Genomic DNA, 17,791 nt, shown 5'->3' with positions numbered 1-17,791 from the left:
ATCCTGTTCCCCCTCCGTCTCCTCTTTTCTAACCTGAGAAGTCCCAGTCACTTTAGCCTCTCTTCATATGGGACCTGTTCCCAACCCCTGATCATTGTAGTTGCCCTCCCCTCTCCCAGCCTCTCGCTTCCCCTCTCCCACCTCCTTTTCCCAGTCTCCCCCAGTTTTGTTCAATAAAGAGAGATTCCAGTTTTGAACACATTTGTCCTTTATTTTGTACATCAAGAAAAGGGGCTAGGGAAGGGTAAGTGGAAGGAGGTGAGGGAGGAATGGGATACGCGCCCCCAATGGGGAGGACTCGGCTGGTTCTGCGGGCTTTTGGGGTGGAACCTCTCCTGCAGCCCCCCGATTGCCCTCTCTCCCCAGATGGCAGCCTGCGGCAAGTGCAGCCAGTCTGATGGCCGAGTGCTGTGATGTGCCCAGTGTGGGTAGTCCGGGCACTCTAAGCCAGGACTGCTTTGCAAGCAGGGCACCCCTGAGAACTGTCTGTCCGGGGTGGGGGTCGGGACCCTTTAAGCGCAGCCCTCAGCTAGCCTGAGACAGCATCTCCATGCTCTAAGTCCTCCTCTGATGGCCTGCCGGCACTGCTTCCGGCCATCCTTAAGCCTGGTCCAGGGTCCACTTAATGTGGACATGCTAGTTCAAATTAGCAAAACGCTAATTCGAACTAGTTTTTTAGTCTAGATCCGTTAATTTGAATTAGCTTAGTTTGAATTAACTAATTCGAACTAAGTTAGTTCGAATTAACGTTGTAGTGTAGACGTACCCTAACACTGTAGGATTTGCCCCCTGCTGAATCCATCCTGTTGGACTTTGAGTGCCTTCAACTCTAGTAAAGTCTGTGGAGTTGAAGGCACTCAGCTTCTTCCAGGAAGTGCTCAGCCGCTCACAGGATAAAATCCCCAGTGTCAAATTGATTCTGGAACTCTCATGCTGTAACAATGCAAATCAGACCAGTATAAGACAACTATATCCATATTGTTTATTTTTGTGATACAGTTAGGACTTCAAATTGTTAGAGATTTTGAATTTGGAATTTTGCTTTGGTGAGACATTCCTACCTCTAGCAATTGTGTAGTATTGCTAAAAACATAACTTTGGTTACATTTGTGCTTGTGACTGTTTTGAGGTCAGAATAGTTATCTGGTAAACAGTTATTTACAAAAAACTCATCTTGTTAAAGCAACATCATATCAAATAACATTAGATGCTGCCATATTGTTGAAAGCATACCCAAACCAGTTACAAGCAGGTAAATAGTGTATATTGTATTTAATTAAACTTCAGCTTCATATAGGGATGTGCAATTGAAACCTAAATTGATTCCTACCAATGGATCTATAGAACACTGAAATAAGATTGATTTGTACAATTATATGTCACACATTATATTCAGTTTTCATTTACAAATAGTTTTATAGTAGGATTAATAAATGATTATTAGATCTTATAATCATATTTCAAATGTTAGAATCTGCAAATTTAAGTGTATTCTCTGTGCTGTTATCCAAATCATTTATGAGTATGTCGCATACATATTGATAGTGAATTATATTTTCTGTCTTATTAGCTATACTTTTTCTAATGGTTCCTACCATTCCATTAGGTTTTTGACTGTAACTGCACATTGAACAAGTGTTTTCAGAGAGCTATCCAATGTTTCAAGATCTCTTTCTTGAATGGTTATAGCTAATTTAGACTGCATCACTTTGTATGTATAGTTAGGATTGTTTCCTCCAGTTTTCATTACTTTGCACGTATCAACAATGAATTTCATTGTCTAGTCACCTGCTTTAGTGAAACGCCTTTTTTAGATCTTCAGAATCAGATTTGGTCTTAACTATTTTGAGTAATTTTGTATCATTTGAAAACATTTCTTCTTCCTGTTAGCCCTCTTTTCCAGATCATTTATCAATATTTTAATCAGCCCAGATCCCAGTACACATCCTTGGAGGTCCCTGCTATTTACCTCCCTTTATTGTGAAAACTGACTCTTCCTATCTTTTATTTCCACTTTTAACTAATTGCTGATCCATGATAGGACCTTCCCTCTTATCCCATAACTGCTTATTGTATTTAAGAGCTTTGGGTGAGGGACCTCGTGAAAAGCTTTCTGAAAGTCCAAGTATACTATATCTACTGCTATAACAGAGCTATATCAAAGCTCTTGGGTAAATGTCATCTGTTGCTGGTAACTTAAACGATAAGTCATTGGTTTCTTCCTAAACCTCCTGTGTTGACACCTCAGTCTGCGACTGTTCCTGAGATATGCCTGGGAATCTCTCCCTGTATCTTTTTCACTGAAGACCAATGCATTGAAATCACTTAGGCTACGTCTACACTGGCCCCTTTTCCGGAAGGGGCATGTAAATTTCACTAGTCGTCGTAGGGAAATCCGCGGGGGATTTAAATATCCCCCGCGGCATTTAAATAAAAATGTCTGCCGCTTTTTTCCGGCTTTTAAAAAAGCCGGAAAAGAGCGTCTAGACTGGCCCCGATCCTCCAGAAAAAGTGCCCTTTTCCGGAGGCTCTTATTCTTACTTTGAAGTTTTGTTTGTAGTGGACTTATCTTCCTTGAGTGTTTCTTTAGCACCTCAATCATCCAGTGCAGGCTTCCTGCTTCTGGTATACTTAAACTTTTTGCTGTTAATTTTTCTGTCCTTAGTCAGTTACTCTTAATTCTTTCTTATCCCGCCACCGTATATGTTTATGCTCAACTTACCAGAATTTATGCTGCTTTTTATTTTCCTGAGTAATATTTGACTTCCAATTTTGAAAGGATGTCTTTTTGCTTCAGACAGCCTCTTTTGCTTTGTTGTTCAGCAATGATGGTATTTTTTGGTCAACTCACTGTTTTTCTTTTAATATACATTTAGTTTGAGTCTCTACTTCAGTATCTTTTTTAAATAGTCTTCATGCGATTTGCAGGCATTTTACCAGTATGACCTTAACTTTTAATTTCTGTTAACGTATCTTCTTCATTTCAGTATAGATCCTCTTTTTGAACTTAAATGCTAGTGTAGTAAGTGTTTCATTTCTTTCCTTCCCTTTCCCCTAAAAAGATGTTTATGATTGTTATTACAGAGCAGTTCAGCTATATTCACCTTTTAGATTAGATCCTCTGCTCCACTTAAGATCAAAGCAAGAATTGCTTCTCCTCTTGTGGGTTGCAAGAGAGGCTGCTCCAAGAAGGAGTCATTTATGGTGTCTGCATCCATTCCTGAGGTGACATGTAAGTAGTCAGTATGAAGATAGTCATTTGTTATTGTAGGGTTTTCTGTTTTGTAGTCCCTTCAATCTCTCTGAGCATTTTACTCAGTCAGCCTGGTCAGACGATAAGTAATATATTCTTATAGCTATTCGGTTCATGTACAAGCATGACATTTCCATCTTTATAGATGCTATGATATAGCTTGAGCCAGTTAAGATTTTTGCTTTGACTGTTTTTTTTTAATGTATAGTGCCACTTCCCTACCAGAATAACCTACTCTCTCATTTGTGTATATTTGATATCTTAGTATTACTGTGTGCCATTGATTATCATCATTATTTCACCATGTGTTCAGGATACTTATTACATCAATATTTTCATTTAAGTTTACCCATCTTAGTACTTGGACTTACATAAGAACGGCCATACTGGGTCAGACCAAAGGTCCATCTAGCCCAGTATCCTGTCTGCTGACAGTGGCCAGCACCAGGTGCCCCAGAGAGGGTGGACCGAAGACAATGATCAAGCGATTTGTCTCCTGCCATCCTTCTGCAGTCTCTGACAGACAGAGGCCAAGGACACCATTTTATCCCCTGGCTAATAGCCTTTTATGGACCTAACCTCCATGAAATTATCTAGCTTTTCTTTAAACTCTATTATAGTCCTAGCTTTCACAGCCTCCTCTGGCAAGGAGTTCCACAAGTTGACTACACGCTGTGTGAAAAAATTTCTTTTATTAGTTTTAAACCTGCTACCCATTAATTTCATTTGGTGTCCTCTAGTTCTTCTACATAGGGAACTAATAAATAACTTTTCTTTATCCGCCCTCTCCACATCACTCATGATTTTATATACCTCTATCATATCCCCCTCAGTCTCCTCTTTTCTAAACTGAAAAGTCCCAGTCTCTTTAACCTCTCTTCATATGGGACCCATTCCAAACCCCTAATCATTTTAGCTGCCCTTTTCTGAATCCTTTCCAAGGCCAAAATATCTTTTTTGAGGTGATGAGACCACATCTGTACACAGTATTCAAGATGTGGGCGTACCATAGTTTTATACAGGGGCAGTAAGATATTCTGGGTCTCATTTTCTATCCCTTTCTTAATAATTCCTAGCATGCTATTTGCCTTTTTGACTGCCGCTGCACACTGTGTGGAAGTTTTCAGAGAACTGTCCACGATAACTCCCAAAATCTCTTTCCTGATTTGTCGTAGCCAAATTAGCCCCCATCATACTGTACATATAGTTGGGGTTATTTTTCCCGATGTGCATTACTTTACACTTATCCACATTACATTTCATTTGCCATTTTCTTGCCCAATCACTCAGTTTGGTGAGATCTTTTTGAAGTTCTTCACAGTCTGCTTCTGTCTTGACTATCCTAAACAGTTTGGTATCATCTGCAAACTTTACCACCTCACTGCTTACCCCTTTCTCCAGATCATTTATGAATAAGTTGAACAGGATTGGTCCTAGGGCTGACCCTTGGGGGACACCACTAGTTACCCCTCTCAATTCTGAAAATTTACCATTTATTCCTGTCTTTTTAACCAGTTCTCAATCCAAGAAAGGACCTTCCCTCTTATCCCATGGCCATGTAATTTACAGAAGAGCCTTTGGTGAGGGACCTTGTCAAAGGCTTTCTGAAAATCTAAGTAACAAATCTAGCATTTGTATACAAGCAGTTATACATATTGTCAATATGCACTAGCTCTCTTTCCTGTACTTTACTAACATCTTTCCTGTCCTCTTTATTTGGACATAGAGTTTCCCCTTTAATAAATTGATTCTTAAAGAATGTCTCTGCTCACATAGTGTGTACCTCTATAACTGTTAACTTTCTTTTTGCCCTTAATTTAAAAAGTCCTTTACAGTTTTTTAATTTTACATGCCGGAAGTTTTGTTCTTTGGAGGTGTAGGTGAAGTCTGTCCTTCCTGTTATATACTCTTCTTTTCACACAAGATTCCCCAGTTACTAATACATCTAAACCCCTCCTCCCTATACTATCATCTCATCCATGTCTTGAAACCATGCAGTTCTGCCTATTTTTCTAGTTCTGTGTGTGTTGCTGGAAGCATTTTGAAGAATGGTACCATGGAGGTTCTGGGCTTACATAAGAATGACCATACTGGGTCAGACCAAAGATCCATCTAGCTCAGTATCCGGTCTGCCAACAGTAGCCAATGCCAGATGCTCCAGAGGGAGGGAACACAACAGGTAATCGTCATGTGCTTCCAGACAAACAGAGGCTAGGGACACCATTCTTACCCATCATGGCTAATAGCCATTGGTGAACCTACCCTCCATGCATCTATCTAGCTCTTTTTTGAGCCTTGTTAAAGTCCTAGTCTTCACAGCATCCTTTGGCAAGGAGTTCCACAAGTTGACTGTGCTCTGAGTGAAGAAAAACTTCCTTTTATTTGTTTTAAACCTGCTGCCTATTAATTTCATTTGGAGACCCCTAGTTCTTATGTTGTGGGAATAAGTCTATAATGTTTCCTTATTCACTTTTTCCACGCTAGTCATGATTTTATAGACCTCTATCATGTCCCTCCTTAGTCTCCTCTTTTCTAAGCTGAAAAGTCCAAGTCTTTTTAATCTCTCTTCATATGGGACCCATTCCAAACCCCTAATCATTTTTGTTGACCTTTTCTGAACCTTTTCCAATGCCAGTATACATCTTTTTTTGAGATGGTGACCACATTTGTATGCAGTATTGAAGATGTGGGCATCCCATGGCTTTAAATAAAGGCAATAATAAGATATTCTCTCTCTGATTCTCTGTCCCTTTTTAATGATTCCTAACATTCTATTTGATTTTTGACTGCCACTGAACAGTGAGTGGATATTTTCAGAGAACTATTCACGATTCCAAGATTTCTCTTGAGTAGTTGTAGCTAAATTATATTGTATGTGTAGTTGGGATTATTTTTTCCAATGTGCATTACTTTTAGGCTTAATTTAGGCTGCTTGGTAACAGATTAATTTAATTGCCCAAAACCAAATTTATTTGTTGTAAGTTGAATAGGATGTTTTGTTTGCCCTAAAATGTTTTCAATTCACCAGAAATTCTGAAAAAATTCAGGTATAGTTGACCAGAAATGACTTTTTTTATAGAACTGCCAACAAACTAACATCCAATTACCTGTACAACTCTATAGTTATTAGCATATCAGTAGACAGTGTTATTAGCAACCTATTGACTGCCTAGATTCTAGAACATCTGCTTTATTAAACCATCTATTTAACTTTTTATAAACCAAATGTTAATAAGTGCCATCCAGTTATCTTCTAGACATCGATTAGGTTCATGCTGTATTGTAGAGGGGAATTATTTTTAAGCATTAATAAATTTATTATTACTTTGAGTGTCCTCTGTTACCCTTATTGCCATATATTCTGTATTATCATTACCTGAAAGTGTTATTGAAACCAGTTAAAGGAAATAGGAGATGTGTGTAATAGGAAAATAAGCTATGTATGTGATAGTATCTCAAACGCAGAACTTAGTAGGATTGGGCAATAAAATGTTGTTTATAAATACTTTCCAGGGTATTCAAGCACAAACAATGGCGAACTTCTATCTTGCTTTTGAAGCACAACTGGCAATAATTCCTGTTATAAACAAGGTAATAATATTTTAGATTTTTCTGTTAGTAAAAATCTTTAAAAGTTCTCACTTTCTTATTTACAGTGTCACCTGAATCAAGCAGCATTATCTCCCATGTCTTAGTGATTGGTTGAACAAGTAGTAGTACTTGTAGACTCTTAAGATTTACATATTTTTTTGAGTGCAATTAAGTAACAAAGATTTAAATTTTTAAGTTGCACTCACAATAAAGAGTTTGCCCTACAGTAATTGTATGTGGTGAATTGAAAAATATTATTTGTTTATAATTTTTACAGTGTAAATATTTGTAATAAAAACATAGCGCTGCACTTTTTGTGTTCTATGTTGTAACAGAAATCAGTATTTGAAAATGTAGAAAAAATCCAAAATTTTTAATAAACAATAAAATACCAATTGAAATTTAACAGTGCATTTAATCAGAATTAATTTTTAGTTATTCAGATGAATTAATTGTGATCAACACCTCTAATTTTTACATTATCATGGGACAATTATGAAATACAAGAAATGTATTACCAAATTGAAGAATGCAACAAAGATGGAGTGAAGTTTACTTGTGTTTTATGCTGATATAAATATGGTTGCAAATAGAGAGTTACTTTGTGTTTAGTGTTTTGAGATATTTACAGTGAATTTTAGTTTCAGTGAAAGTTGACACTTTTATATTGTATGATAGGTAGAAACTTTACTGTTGTGACAAAGCTGAAAGATTCCCCATACAATAGGCCAAGGTCCAGGTCAGATATGGTATGTAAGTAACCTGTTGGTAAATGGATCTGCAAATTTGACTTGGTATAATTGATAGGCTAACAGACTATAAGGGCAGCACTATAGTAAGAAAATCAACTAAGGATTTGTCTTGGCTAGGATGAAAGGTATGGTGTTAGAAAATATTAGCTAGCTGACTTCGAATCAGGGAGAGAAGAGGAGGGCTAAGTTTCAACTAGCTTACAGGATATCGCGCAACAAATATTTTGGTGGCCTCAGTAACAGATTTTCCAAATAAATATGAATGTACAAATATTGTAATTTATTTGTGTAGGTCTTTTATTTTTTTCAGACTCCATAATAAAAATAATGTACAGTTGTGTCTATTCTTTACTGGACCTATGCAGTATAGCACAAGTAAGGTACTTTGGATGATTTTGTTCTGTTGCATTTTTTAGACTTGTTAGCTTGTATGTCTGCTGTTGGGAAATCACTTTTTATAGCTTCCAAGTTAACTACTGAGTCTGTTGTGAAAAGTGTTAATAAGCATACAACTATCCCTTCTGATGACAGACTTACTCAGCCACAGTAAGCCTGGTAACAAATAAAGTCTGGTATAGAGAGGTGGATAGAGAGACAGTGGGAGCAGGCGCCATGAGAGGCTGGATAGTGGAGCAAGGGAGACAGTGGGTACTAGGAGAGATGTGATGAGGGGCTAGGGTAGCAGTGGGGGCCAACACTGGCTGCCACACAGGTAGCAGGGCTTTGGCAGTGTTGTGACTTGAGTGACTCAGGTTGGAGCCTGAAGCCCCACCACTGTATGGACATAGGCCAAAGCCCTGCAGCTGGCACCTGCTGTCTGTCACCCCAGAGCTGAAACCTGATCCCACCTCCATGGGGAAGTGGGGAAATCATTGGCTGCCTGCTCCTCCATTGTTTGTGTCTCCAGAAGGGAACAGGGGCCAACCCCTGCTGGTGTCTCTGAAGGAGAGGATGCTGCTTTGTCTGCCTCCCTCAGATTCTCCAGGAGGCTGTGACTGCAACAAAAGCCCCTGATGTCTGCAGTTGAAAATTGCTGGGATAGAATGTGTTATATTTATACAGCCTTGTCTATGCTAGAATTTTAGGACACATCAGAGAGTTCTAGCTAATGTGTACACCCTTTAAACACTGGTAAAGGCAAAACCAAACTGGGGGCTGTAAGTTACACTTTAAAATAAGGGGTCAGTTTATCTTTAACCCATTGGGATGTAAGTTGTGCTAATGTACGGTTCTTGGGAAAATGTAATGTGCATCACTTCTGAGCTTGACTCACTCTGAACTAGGGATGTTAAAATGTATGATTTGGTAACCATGTGACTATTGAAATTTTCAATAGTCACACTGTTACACATGGGGCGGCAGCCTGGGAGGTGGTGCGCACTGGGAGCTGGCTTTTAAGCAGCATCAGTATGCAGTATCAGAAGCAACCTCATGGAGTGGTAGGTGGCTCCCTGGGAGCTGGTGTGTGCCAAGAGATGTACTGGCTCCCACGTGCTGCTCCATGCTGCTTCACTTGTTTAAATAGCTACACTCTTACATCCCTACTCTGAACCGTAAGTTGGAGAAACCAAAAAATTAGCTTTGTGGGTGAGATGATGTTCCCTTATTCTGTACAGTTCCTTAACTCTGCTGAAACGATGAAGAAAGTTGAAAATTAATGTTAAGTGTGATACTATTTCCTTTGATGGAATAGCTCCATAATATTGTAGCCCATCATGATGAAAATACACTTGTTTAAAAGACAGTAAGTGTGTTACATAATTTTGTCTTTATTTGAATTTCTGGTAAATCATAGAACTTTCTGCAAAGATCCCTAACTTCCAATGTGAAGTTCATTGCATTCCAGCATGCACTTCAGTTCCCCCTCACTTCCATTTTCAAAGGTGATACATGTGTGAGTGGTTTATCATCTAATCAATATTCAATATATATACTTAAAAGAGATTTTTAAGAGAAAAATGCTCCACAAATAAGATTTACCTGTCAGGTTGTGTGGGTGAAAGGCAGAAGATAGGGTATTGATTATCTAGATAAATTAAATTAAATGTATATATGTAAAATTTTCTCAATATCTGAGCTGGAAAGAAGGCTGGGTAGTGTTTACCCTTTTTGCAAGTCTGGATCTGGCACATCACATGATTTTTTCTAACAGAGGTACAAAATCTACTTGCCTTTTTTATATTAATCTATTTTGGTTATATAGTAATAGAGAGGTAGCCGTGTTAGTCTGATCTTGCTAAAACAAAAGGAAAAACTATGTAGAACTTTAAAGACTAACAAGATGGTTTAATAGGCAGTGAGGTTTCGTGGGCCAGACCTACTTCCTCAGATCATATTCTGGAAGAGAATTGGCATGACCATATATAAGCATGCCCCTCAAAGGCACGACAGTGGGGGGGAGGGGAGGGAGGGATCCTGCGAGAAACGAATAAGCAAATAGACTTTTACAGTGCAGTTTATAAAGCTATTTTGAAATGCACACTCTCTCTCTCTTACTAGAAATCTTATTAGTACTAGTCTACAAGAATTTCTGTTATAAGCAGATCTCTAAAAGATGGAAGTACTGTATTAAGACTAATTTTTAGGGGTTGCATTAATATGGATCTTTCAGCTAAAGATGGCTGTTTGTTTACTTGCAGTATTCAAGATCCAATTTTTTTTTGTTCCGTTTTGGTCAACTAGAATTCTGACAAATGAGAAGGGAGAGAGACTAATATTTCAAATGTGTAACAAGAAAATTGTTTTGTAGATTGATTTGAAGAATGCAGACCCTGAAAGGGTTGAGAAACAAATTGAAAAGCTATTTGATCTCTCTAAGGAGGAATGTATTAGGGTAAGATCTTTTACATTTTTAAAAATCTTGATGTTTAGCAACTAACTATTCTTAAAATCCTGTTTGAAACACACATGAAAAAATTGCACACAATTTTGTAAAGAGTGAATAATTCCTGAGCTTTCATTTTTCTTGGACATTTAGCTAAATATTTTAGAATTGTGTATCTGTCCACGTGAATCCATTTATTAAAGAACTCCTAAATAAGAGCTAGGACCACCAAATTTTGTATATAGCTTATCCTAACTTAAAGGAAGGTCAGGGTTTGGTTATGCCAGGACAATGTGCCTAGACTTTGATTTTTCTCATAAAATGGAAAGGGAGGGGTCTGGCAAAAGGGAGTTATAATGTGAAATGACCACAGAGGGGCAGCAAGTGCCCTGGTGGGAAGCTACTGGCTAGCAGCAAGCAGCTGTGCAACCCCTGCTATCCCTGGAGAGCATTGGTGGGTGGCCTGCACTGCTCCCCTGTCCCTGGGCCAGGCCTGGAAAGTGCCAATTAACTGATAAGGAAAAATATACATTTCTCCCCCCCCCCCCCATCATCTCCCCCAACTAGTAAATTTTTTAGCAGGCTGGCCAGCAGCCCGGCTCAGTCCTGGCATGCGCTGGGTCCAGGAGCTCAGACCCGTCCCTGGACAGGGGCTGCTGCCACCCCATGCTACTGCCTCTGTATCAGGCAGCAGCATGGCATGACAGGCAGGCACAAGTGGGGATGGTTTTTAAACTGGCTCCCCTCACGGATCAGTTCCCACCTGGCCCCCCCCAGGCTGCTGCCTCTGATACGGAGGCAGCAGCGTGGGGTGGCAGGGGGCTCCTCAGGAGTGGTGCCAAAGTACACTGGCTGCCAGCCCTATCTCCAGGGACTATAGAATAGTTGAGTAACTGATAGGAAGTCATGAGGTTAATAGATTATTCAATTAACTGATGTTTAGCATCCCTATCCTTGACCCTGGGGTAAAGCCAGTGGCTAAGGTGTACGGTCCCCTCCCCACTCAAGCTGACCCAGAGAAAAGCCAACAGCCAAGGTTCATGGCTTCACTCCTTCCCCGGGCTGAACCCATGCAATGATGGGTAAGCCTGCTAATGCAATATATGTTTCTTCTTGCTGTGTTATGATGAGGGAAAAGGTACTTTTTAGAGATTCATGTCCATCTAGACAACAGAGTAATAAAAATACTTTATAATAAAATATCAATTTTTGGGACTAATGGACAGAGGCTTCAAGGAAAATTTTGACATTTCCTGTACTTTGTGTATACCAGGTTATATCATGTTCTTGTCTCTGACATCTTTTCTACTGCTTGAGATATCTCTGTTTCTCTACTATGGAATGTGATAAATCAAGTTCCTTTTAATAGCGTTTAACAGAGGCTTGAGTTAACATGCCTAGCAGCTTGTCCTCTGAGTCTGTAGCTGGCTGTTGTGCTTTTAACATGTCAAAATTAAGACAAGGTTGTCACTTTAATAGTTAATGCATATCAGCAGATTAATTGCTAGTGAATTTTTTTCTGAATTTGTTCCAGATTTCTGCTAAACTAGGAACGAATGTGGAAAAGGTACTTCAGGAAGTTATTGAAAAGGTTCCACCGTAAGTATTGGTGTCTTATGAGTTTTATGGTACCAGTACGAGACTTTATTTATGATGGTAACTAGCCCTTTGTTAACTAGTTAGATTTTTGACCTTTACTATTAAATTTCTTATACCAAATCCAGTCTGCATGAAATGTACTTGTTGTTTCCTGTTACCTATCAAAGTAGGAAGGCAGGAGTCATATTTTTTAGGTGAATAGAACAAGATTTCATTTCATTTTAAAGAATGAAATTTATAAAAGAGAAACTTTTCATTGGCTGCTAAGTCCTTTAAACTGCGTGGCTACGTCTACACTGCCAGTATTTTTGGCAGAAAATATGCTAAAGGGGGGACTCATTAGCAGGGCTCGACAAATAATAGTAGATTACACCCCGGAATAGCCAGTGGAGAGCGATCTGCGCATGCATAAAGCAATATGCGCAGAGTGCAGAACCGCACGGCTGGTGAGTGGGGCTCGCCGCTGCTTGGCAAGCCATGCTCATTATTATAAGTCGCGATCTCCTTAGCATATTTTCTGCCAATCCATTTTTGCGCTGGGGTTTTTATGCAAAAACAAGCAGTGTGGATGTTTTCTTTTTGCTCAAAAACCCCTTTTTCCACAAGATCGATATACCTCCTTTTTTGGGGCATAAGGATCTTGTAGAAAAAGGGTTTTTTGCACAAAAAGAAAACGTCCACACTGCTTGTTTTTGCGCAAAAACGGATCAGCAGAAAATATGCGAATGCGATTGTGACTCATGCAAATGAGTCTCTGATTTGCATATTTTTTGCTGAGAGAACTCGTAGTGTAGACGAATCCTGTGTGTATGTGTGTATTTACCCTCTCCCGACACTGAATGCACAGGAATTATTAAAGATGAACAGAAGATGAAAACCATTAACATAGGGAACATTATATGAAGTGTGGAGAGATCAAATCAAATATACTCTAGCACTGCTGGTGTAAGCCTACAAAGAAGGAAGCAGAGAGAAAACAAGACAATTTTTGTGATGGGTTATTTAAATTTCCTTTTTATAAATAATGTACTTTCCCCAGATGATATTTTGTATGTAACTGGATCTCAATCTAAATATAAGTTAGGGAGCTCACATTTTGGAAGTATTTATGTTTAATAAAATGTTCTAATTTTTTGTTTTGTTTTTCTAAGCATTACATTGTTTTAGGCCTCTGAGTTACCAATATGTATTTTCAGCATTTACGGCCTGAACTGCAGTTTAATCAAGACTTTTATTTGGGAATTTGACCAGTGTCAGCATGACAAGAATGCCTGCTAAATCCCTGTTCAGCTGTAGCTTAGTATTTTGCTTTTCATTTTGTTTTGTTTCTTATTAAGTAATACCTACAGTGATAAATGCCAAACAATAATTAAGTCAGTTGGGGATGGAAGACTTATATCAGTGTGTTGTTCTTGATGAACAGAACTTTAGTGGAAAAAACGTTTTAATGGTTTAAAATTGTTTTCTGCTATCATGAAATAAGGTTGAGGGACAAGAACAAAATATACATTTAATTTGGTACATTAACAATATTAGGAGATCTATCTGTTGCACATGTTTATTATTAGAAATGGACGTGTGGAATATCTTAAAATCTTATATCTGTGCAATGAATAGCAAATCTGTGTCACACAGCTTCAAGATTTGTTTGTTGCACTTGGGACACTTAGACTAGTGTCTGTTTTTGTATGAACGTTTTGTTCGATTTGAAACAAATGAATTTACATTTTACTTTCATTGAAAAATAGTCTACAGTTCATGTGCTTATTTAATAAATACTAACTGTGTTTTGTGTGTGTTTCTTAATAGACCTAGTGTTAACATTGATGATCCACTGAAAGCCTTAGTGTTTGACTCCACCTTTGACCACTATAGGGGTGTGATAGCTAACATTGCACTCTTTGGTGGAGAGATTCAGAAAGGACATAAGATTGTGTCTGCTCACACAGGAAAGACCTATGAAGTTAATGAAGTAGGAATTTTGACCCCAAATGAAAGGCCAACTCATAAATTGTAAGTAAGAAGTTGTATGGGAGAAAATATTTCAATACTCATTTATTATGTAATCAGATATAAAGTCTTGACTCTCTAGATCACCTGTTCAATTTTAGCTTTGGATGTTTGAGATTGTGTTAAAGGGAGATTTTGGAAAGCACTCAGCATTGTTTCTCACTGTTCCACTTAAAATTTCTCCACTGCTGAGCATTTTGAAAACCCAACTCTGAAATTTTGTCTAGGAGCTTCACTCCTTGAGTTGCAATTTCTTAGTGCAGTTCTAGTAAGCAAGTGTCCACAACACCTACATAAAGCCACTTACTTCACTGTTGGGACCCTTTGCAGTGTGAGCAGAGAGGAATCAAGGACAAAATGGCTGCGTCTCCACTGGCATGATTTCGCGCAAATACTTTTAACGGAAAAGTATTTGCGCAAGAGAGTGTCTACACTGGCATGGATGATTTTGTGCAAAAGACATCTTTTGTGCAAAAGCATCCATGCCAGTGTAGATGCGCTCTTGCACAAGAAGGCTCCGATGGGCATTTTAGCCATCGGGCTTTCTTGCGCAAGAAATTAACTTGCCTGTCTACACTGGCCCTTTTGCGCAAGAATACTTGCGCAAGAGGGCTTATCCCTGAGCGGAAGCGTCATAATATTTGCACAAGAACCACTGATTTTGTACAGTACAAAGTCAGTGTTCTTGTGTAAATACACGAGGCCAGCGTAGACAGGCAGCAAGATTTTGCGCTAAAGCAGCCGCTTTGGCGCAAAATCTTGCCAGTCTAGACGCACCTAAAGTGTTTGGTAACTGAATTAGCCTTTTATCTATAGAGCTGGTCTTCCTACCAGTCTGACTTAGGCACAAGTTTACATTAGGAGCTTACTGCGTAGCTGCTGCTCATTGTCATACCTATGCTTCAACTAAAATGATTATTTAAAATAGGAATGTTAAATTTAGATTAATTAACTAATCGAATAGTCGATGGGATTTCTATTGACTATTCAATTAGTCTGTAAGGGCGCCTCCGCCTTTGAACTGTAACAGGAGCCCTGCCGGGCTCTTGCTACAGTTAAAAAGTGGAAGCCTACCCTGCTTCCCTTTGAAATGTATAAGAGCTCCAGAGGGCATGGGACCAGAGGGGGAATCTCTGTCACATTGCCGTCACATTTCAAAAGCAGAATCGCAACAAAAACAGAATTGCTGCAGAAACCGCACGAGCAGAGACTGCTTCAGTCCCCACTTGCACCGTTTCCGCTATGCCTCTAACTCCTCTGCCCCCCGTGGAAATGGTGCTGGGGGGCGGAACTGGCTTCTAAGCCAGCATCTCCCCTCCCCCAGCACTGGGTCCTGCTCCCTCTCCCTGCTGCCTCTCTCTGATAGAGGCAGCAAGGGGGAGAAAGCGACTAGTCACATCACTAGTCGACTATTGGATAGTTGACTAGTGTCTTACATCCCTAATGTAAAAAATACCCAAGTGACTTAGAAGTGAAAGCCATTGTTGACTTCTAATGAAACTTGTGATCGTATGTCACTAGGCACGTCTGGAAAGCTTTGTCAGCCTCCTGAGTTACCCATTTAGTACCTTTTAAAGGTCAACTAATTCACACACTTTTAATGTGTAATATATGATAAAAGCTTTATTACCAAGGACACACAGTCCCTCCTATTTAGTAACATGATGCATTGCTGTCACACCAACACGTTTGGCATTGTGGTATCACATTAATGTAATAAAACTGACAGAACAAAATGAAATGAGCCACCATCTAAAAATCTTGATGTCTTTTTTGTTTTTTAATATAACAAATATGCACTCTGAATTCCTTTTAAAACTATAACTACTCCTATGTATGGTGGCGAATCACACCCCTTGAGATCAAATGGCCTTTACTCCCTTCCACTTTTTAACTGGGAGCCTCCTGCCGGCCACTTTAACAATTATTGGCATCTACTTGGAATTGGAGACTGTCTGCCTGCGAGGGCCGTGGTGTCCAACTATTTCTGAAGCAGTAGTCGCTACTGCTACAGTGAACTAGCCACACTCAACTGGCCAAATAGCCATATATGGCTAGTGGCTAGCATGTTGGACACCATGGTGCTAGGGACAGGAGAAAGGAAGGGGAATGGCAATTTTAGGTATAAAAATAGGTAGAGGTTTTATTTAAAGTAGGGAAACCTGATTTCTTTTTAAATTGTCTAGAGCTAAATGGGCAGCCTAAGTGCTGATGACATTTTAATCATAATTCTAGTGTTTGCACTTGTTATGGAACAAATGTAAATTGTGCAGTAGGTTTTTTTTATTAATTTTGTTATTGTCCAGTCCCTTTCTACCTAAATTTTCTGGGGGAAGTGATCTGATATTTGGGACACAGAAGCTATCAGAGCAGTGCTTGAGTTCACTGAACATTCATTATGAGCCTCCCGTTCACCTGTAGGAGCTGTTTTGGATAAGCATAGAAGATGTCTCATCTAATAGATACTGCTGGGACACCTATTGAAGGTCTGTACATAAATGCAGTGCAGAACAGTATGGAGAGGGATGTGCATTTGATCCTTGGAACAAGTGAAGCTGGAAATTATTCCTTTACCAGAAGAGGGAAGGCATTTAGTTTAAGTCTCCAGGTGCAACTGCTCCTGGAAACTCATTGAAGGAAAATAGGTAGCCATAGTCAAAGAGGGAGGATAATTTCTGAAAAATTTGCTGCTGAATGCTTATTAAAGGCCCTTCTCAGAGATTTTCAGTGAAGGTGGGAAAAGCTGAATTACCTGTTTTGCTAGCTGCACAATTTTGCATTTAACCATTTGCATTGGATTCCCAGGTCATCGGCAACATATGATGGTCATCAGCAACATATGATGTTGATCCTCCTTGCTCAACAAGCCTGGTAGTTACTGGGGTTTGAGGGCAAACAGAGGGGTGTCGTTGCTCTTTGCCCAAAGCATTTCTTTCCTAGTATTTGAAACTGGCTTTTTAGAGTGTGAGTACTGCTTTGGCTTCTGTGTCCTACATGTCAGAAAATTACCTTCTATCCTCTGCCTTCAAATTGGAAATGGGGCAGGGCTGGAAATCCAAAAACTCATCCTAAAATGGACATTAATCTCTAATAGTAACTAGATCCTCCATATGTAAAGAATATCTTTATGAACGCATAAGGGAGGAATAATTTGGGTATGTGCACTTTGGGGATAGAACTTGTGCTCTTATTCCTAAGGGGGCTTAACTGCAGAGGGAGAAACTTGAAATATTGCTAAATATGATAAACATTTCCATATCATGACAATTTTATTTAGATATGCTGGCCAGGTGGGCTATCTCATTGCTGGGATGAAAGAGGTTACGGAAGCCCAAATAGGAGACACGCTGTATTTACATAAGCAGCCCGTGGAGCCTTTGCCTGGCTTTAAATCAGCGAAACCAATGGTCTTTGCAGGTGAGGAGTATACCGCTTCAAGAAGTAGAAGCAATTTTATTTACAGGAGTAGGAGAGCTATCCAGGCAATTGAAATTTAAGAGCATGCACCCACGTTAAGGGGATGTGAAGATGGTGCATAGCAACAAATTGCCATAGAGTGGTATGTGATGCCTATATCGCCTTGTAAAAATTTCCTGTGTTTGACTTGGATAGACAAGACTAACAAAGCTTGCAGATTACTTTTAAATAAGAGGCTAACACTTATTTTCACTATATGAGGATCATCTTAGAACACGTAGGCCTTTCATGGCAGAAAATAAATTTGTACATCTTCAAGAATCATGTAGCTAATTTGGACTTGTT

At 39.2% G+C, this 17,791-nt stretch overlaps 1 protein-coding gene across 5 annotated transcripts in view; it reads left to right on the top strand.

The window, feature by feature from the left end:
- GUF1 (GTP binding elongation factor GUF1) overlaps positions 1-17,791 on the top strand; it is a 53,904-nt gene that overhangs the window by 10,638 nt on the left and 25,475 nt on the right. For 4 of the 5 annotated variants that reach the window (XM_025187372.2, XM_075930488.1, XM_075930491.1 and 1 more), the window contains 5 exons: positions 6,767-6,844; positions 10,346-10,429; positions 11,955-12,019; positions 13,829-14,032; positions 17,307-17,446. In XM_025187372.2, coding sequence (XP_025043157.2) covers positions 6,767-6,844; positions 10,346-10,429; positions 11,955-12,019; positions 13,829-14,032; positions 17,307-17,446 — 571 coding nt within the window. The remainder of the gene's footprint in view (positions 1-6,766; positions 6,845-10,345; positions 10,430-11,954; positions 12,020-13,828; positions 14,033-17,306; positions 17,447-17,791) is intronic. The other variant, XM_075930489.1, reaches the window with a different exon arrangement.

The sequence above is a fragment of the Pelodiscus sinensis genome, chromosome 5 (genome assembly GCF_049634645.1).
Source record: "Pelodiscus sinensis isolate JC-2024 chromosome 5, ASM4963464v1, whole genome shotgun sequence".
NCBI classification, from domain to species: domain Eukaryota; kingdom Metazoa; phylum Chordata; order Testudines; family Trionychidae; genus Pelodiscus; species Pelodiscus sinensis.
Note: the sequence above shows the minus strand (reverse complement) of the source record. Positions and strands in the feature narration are given on the sequence as shown.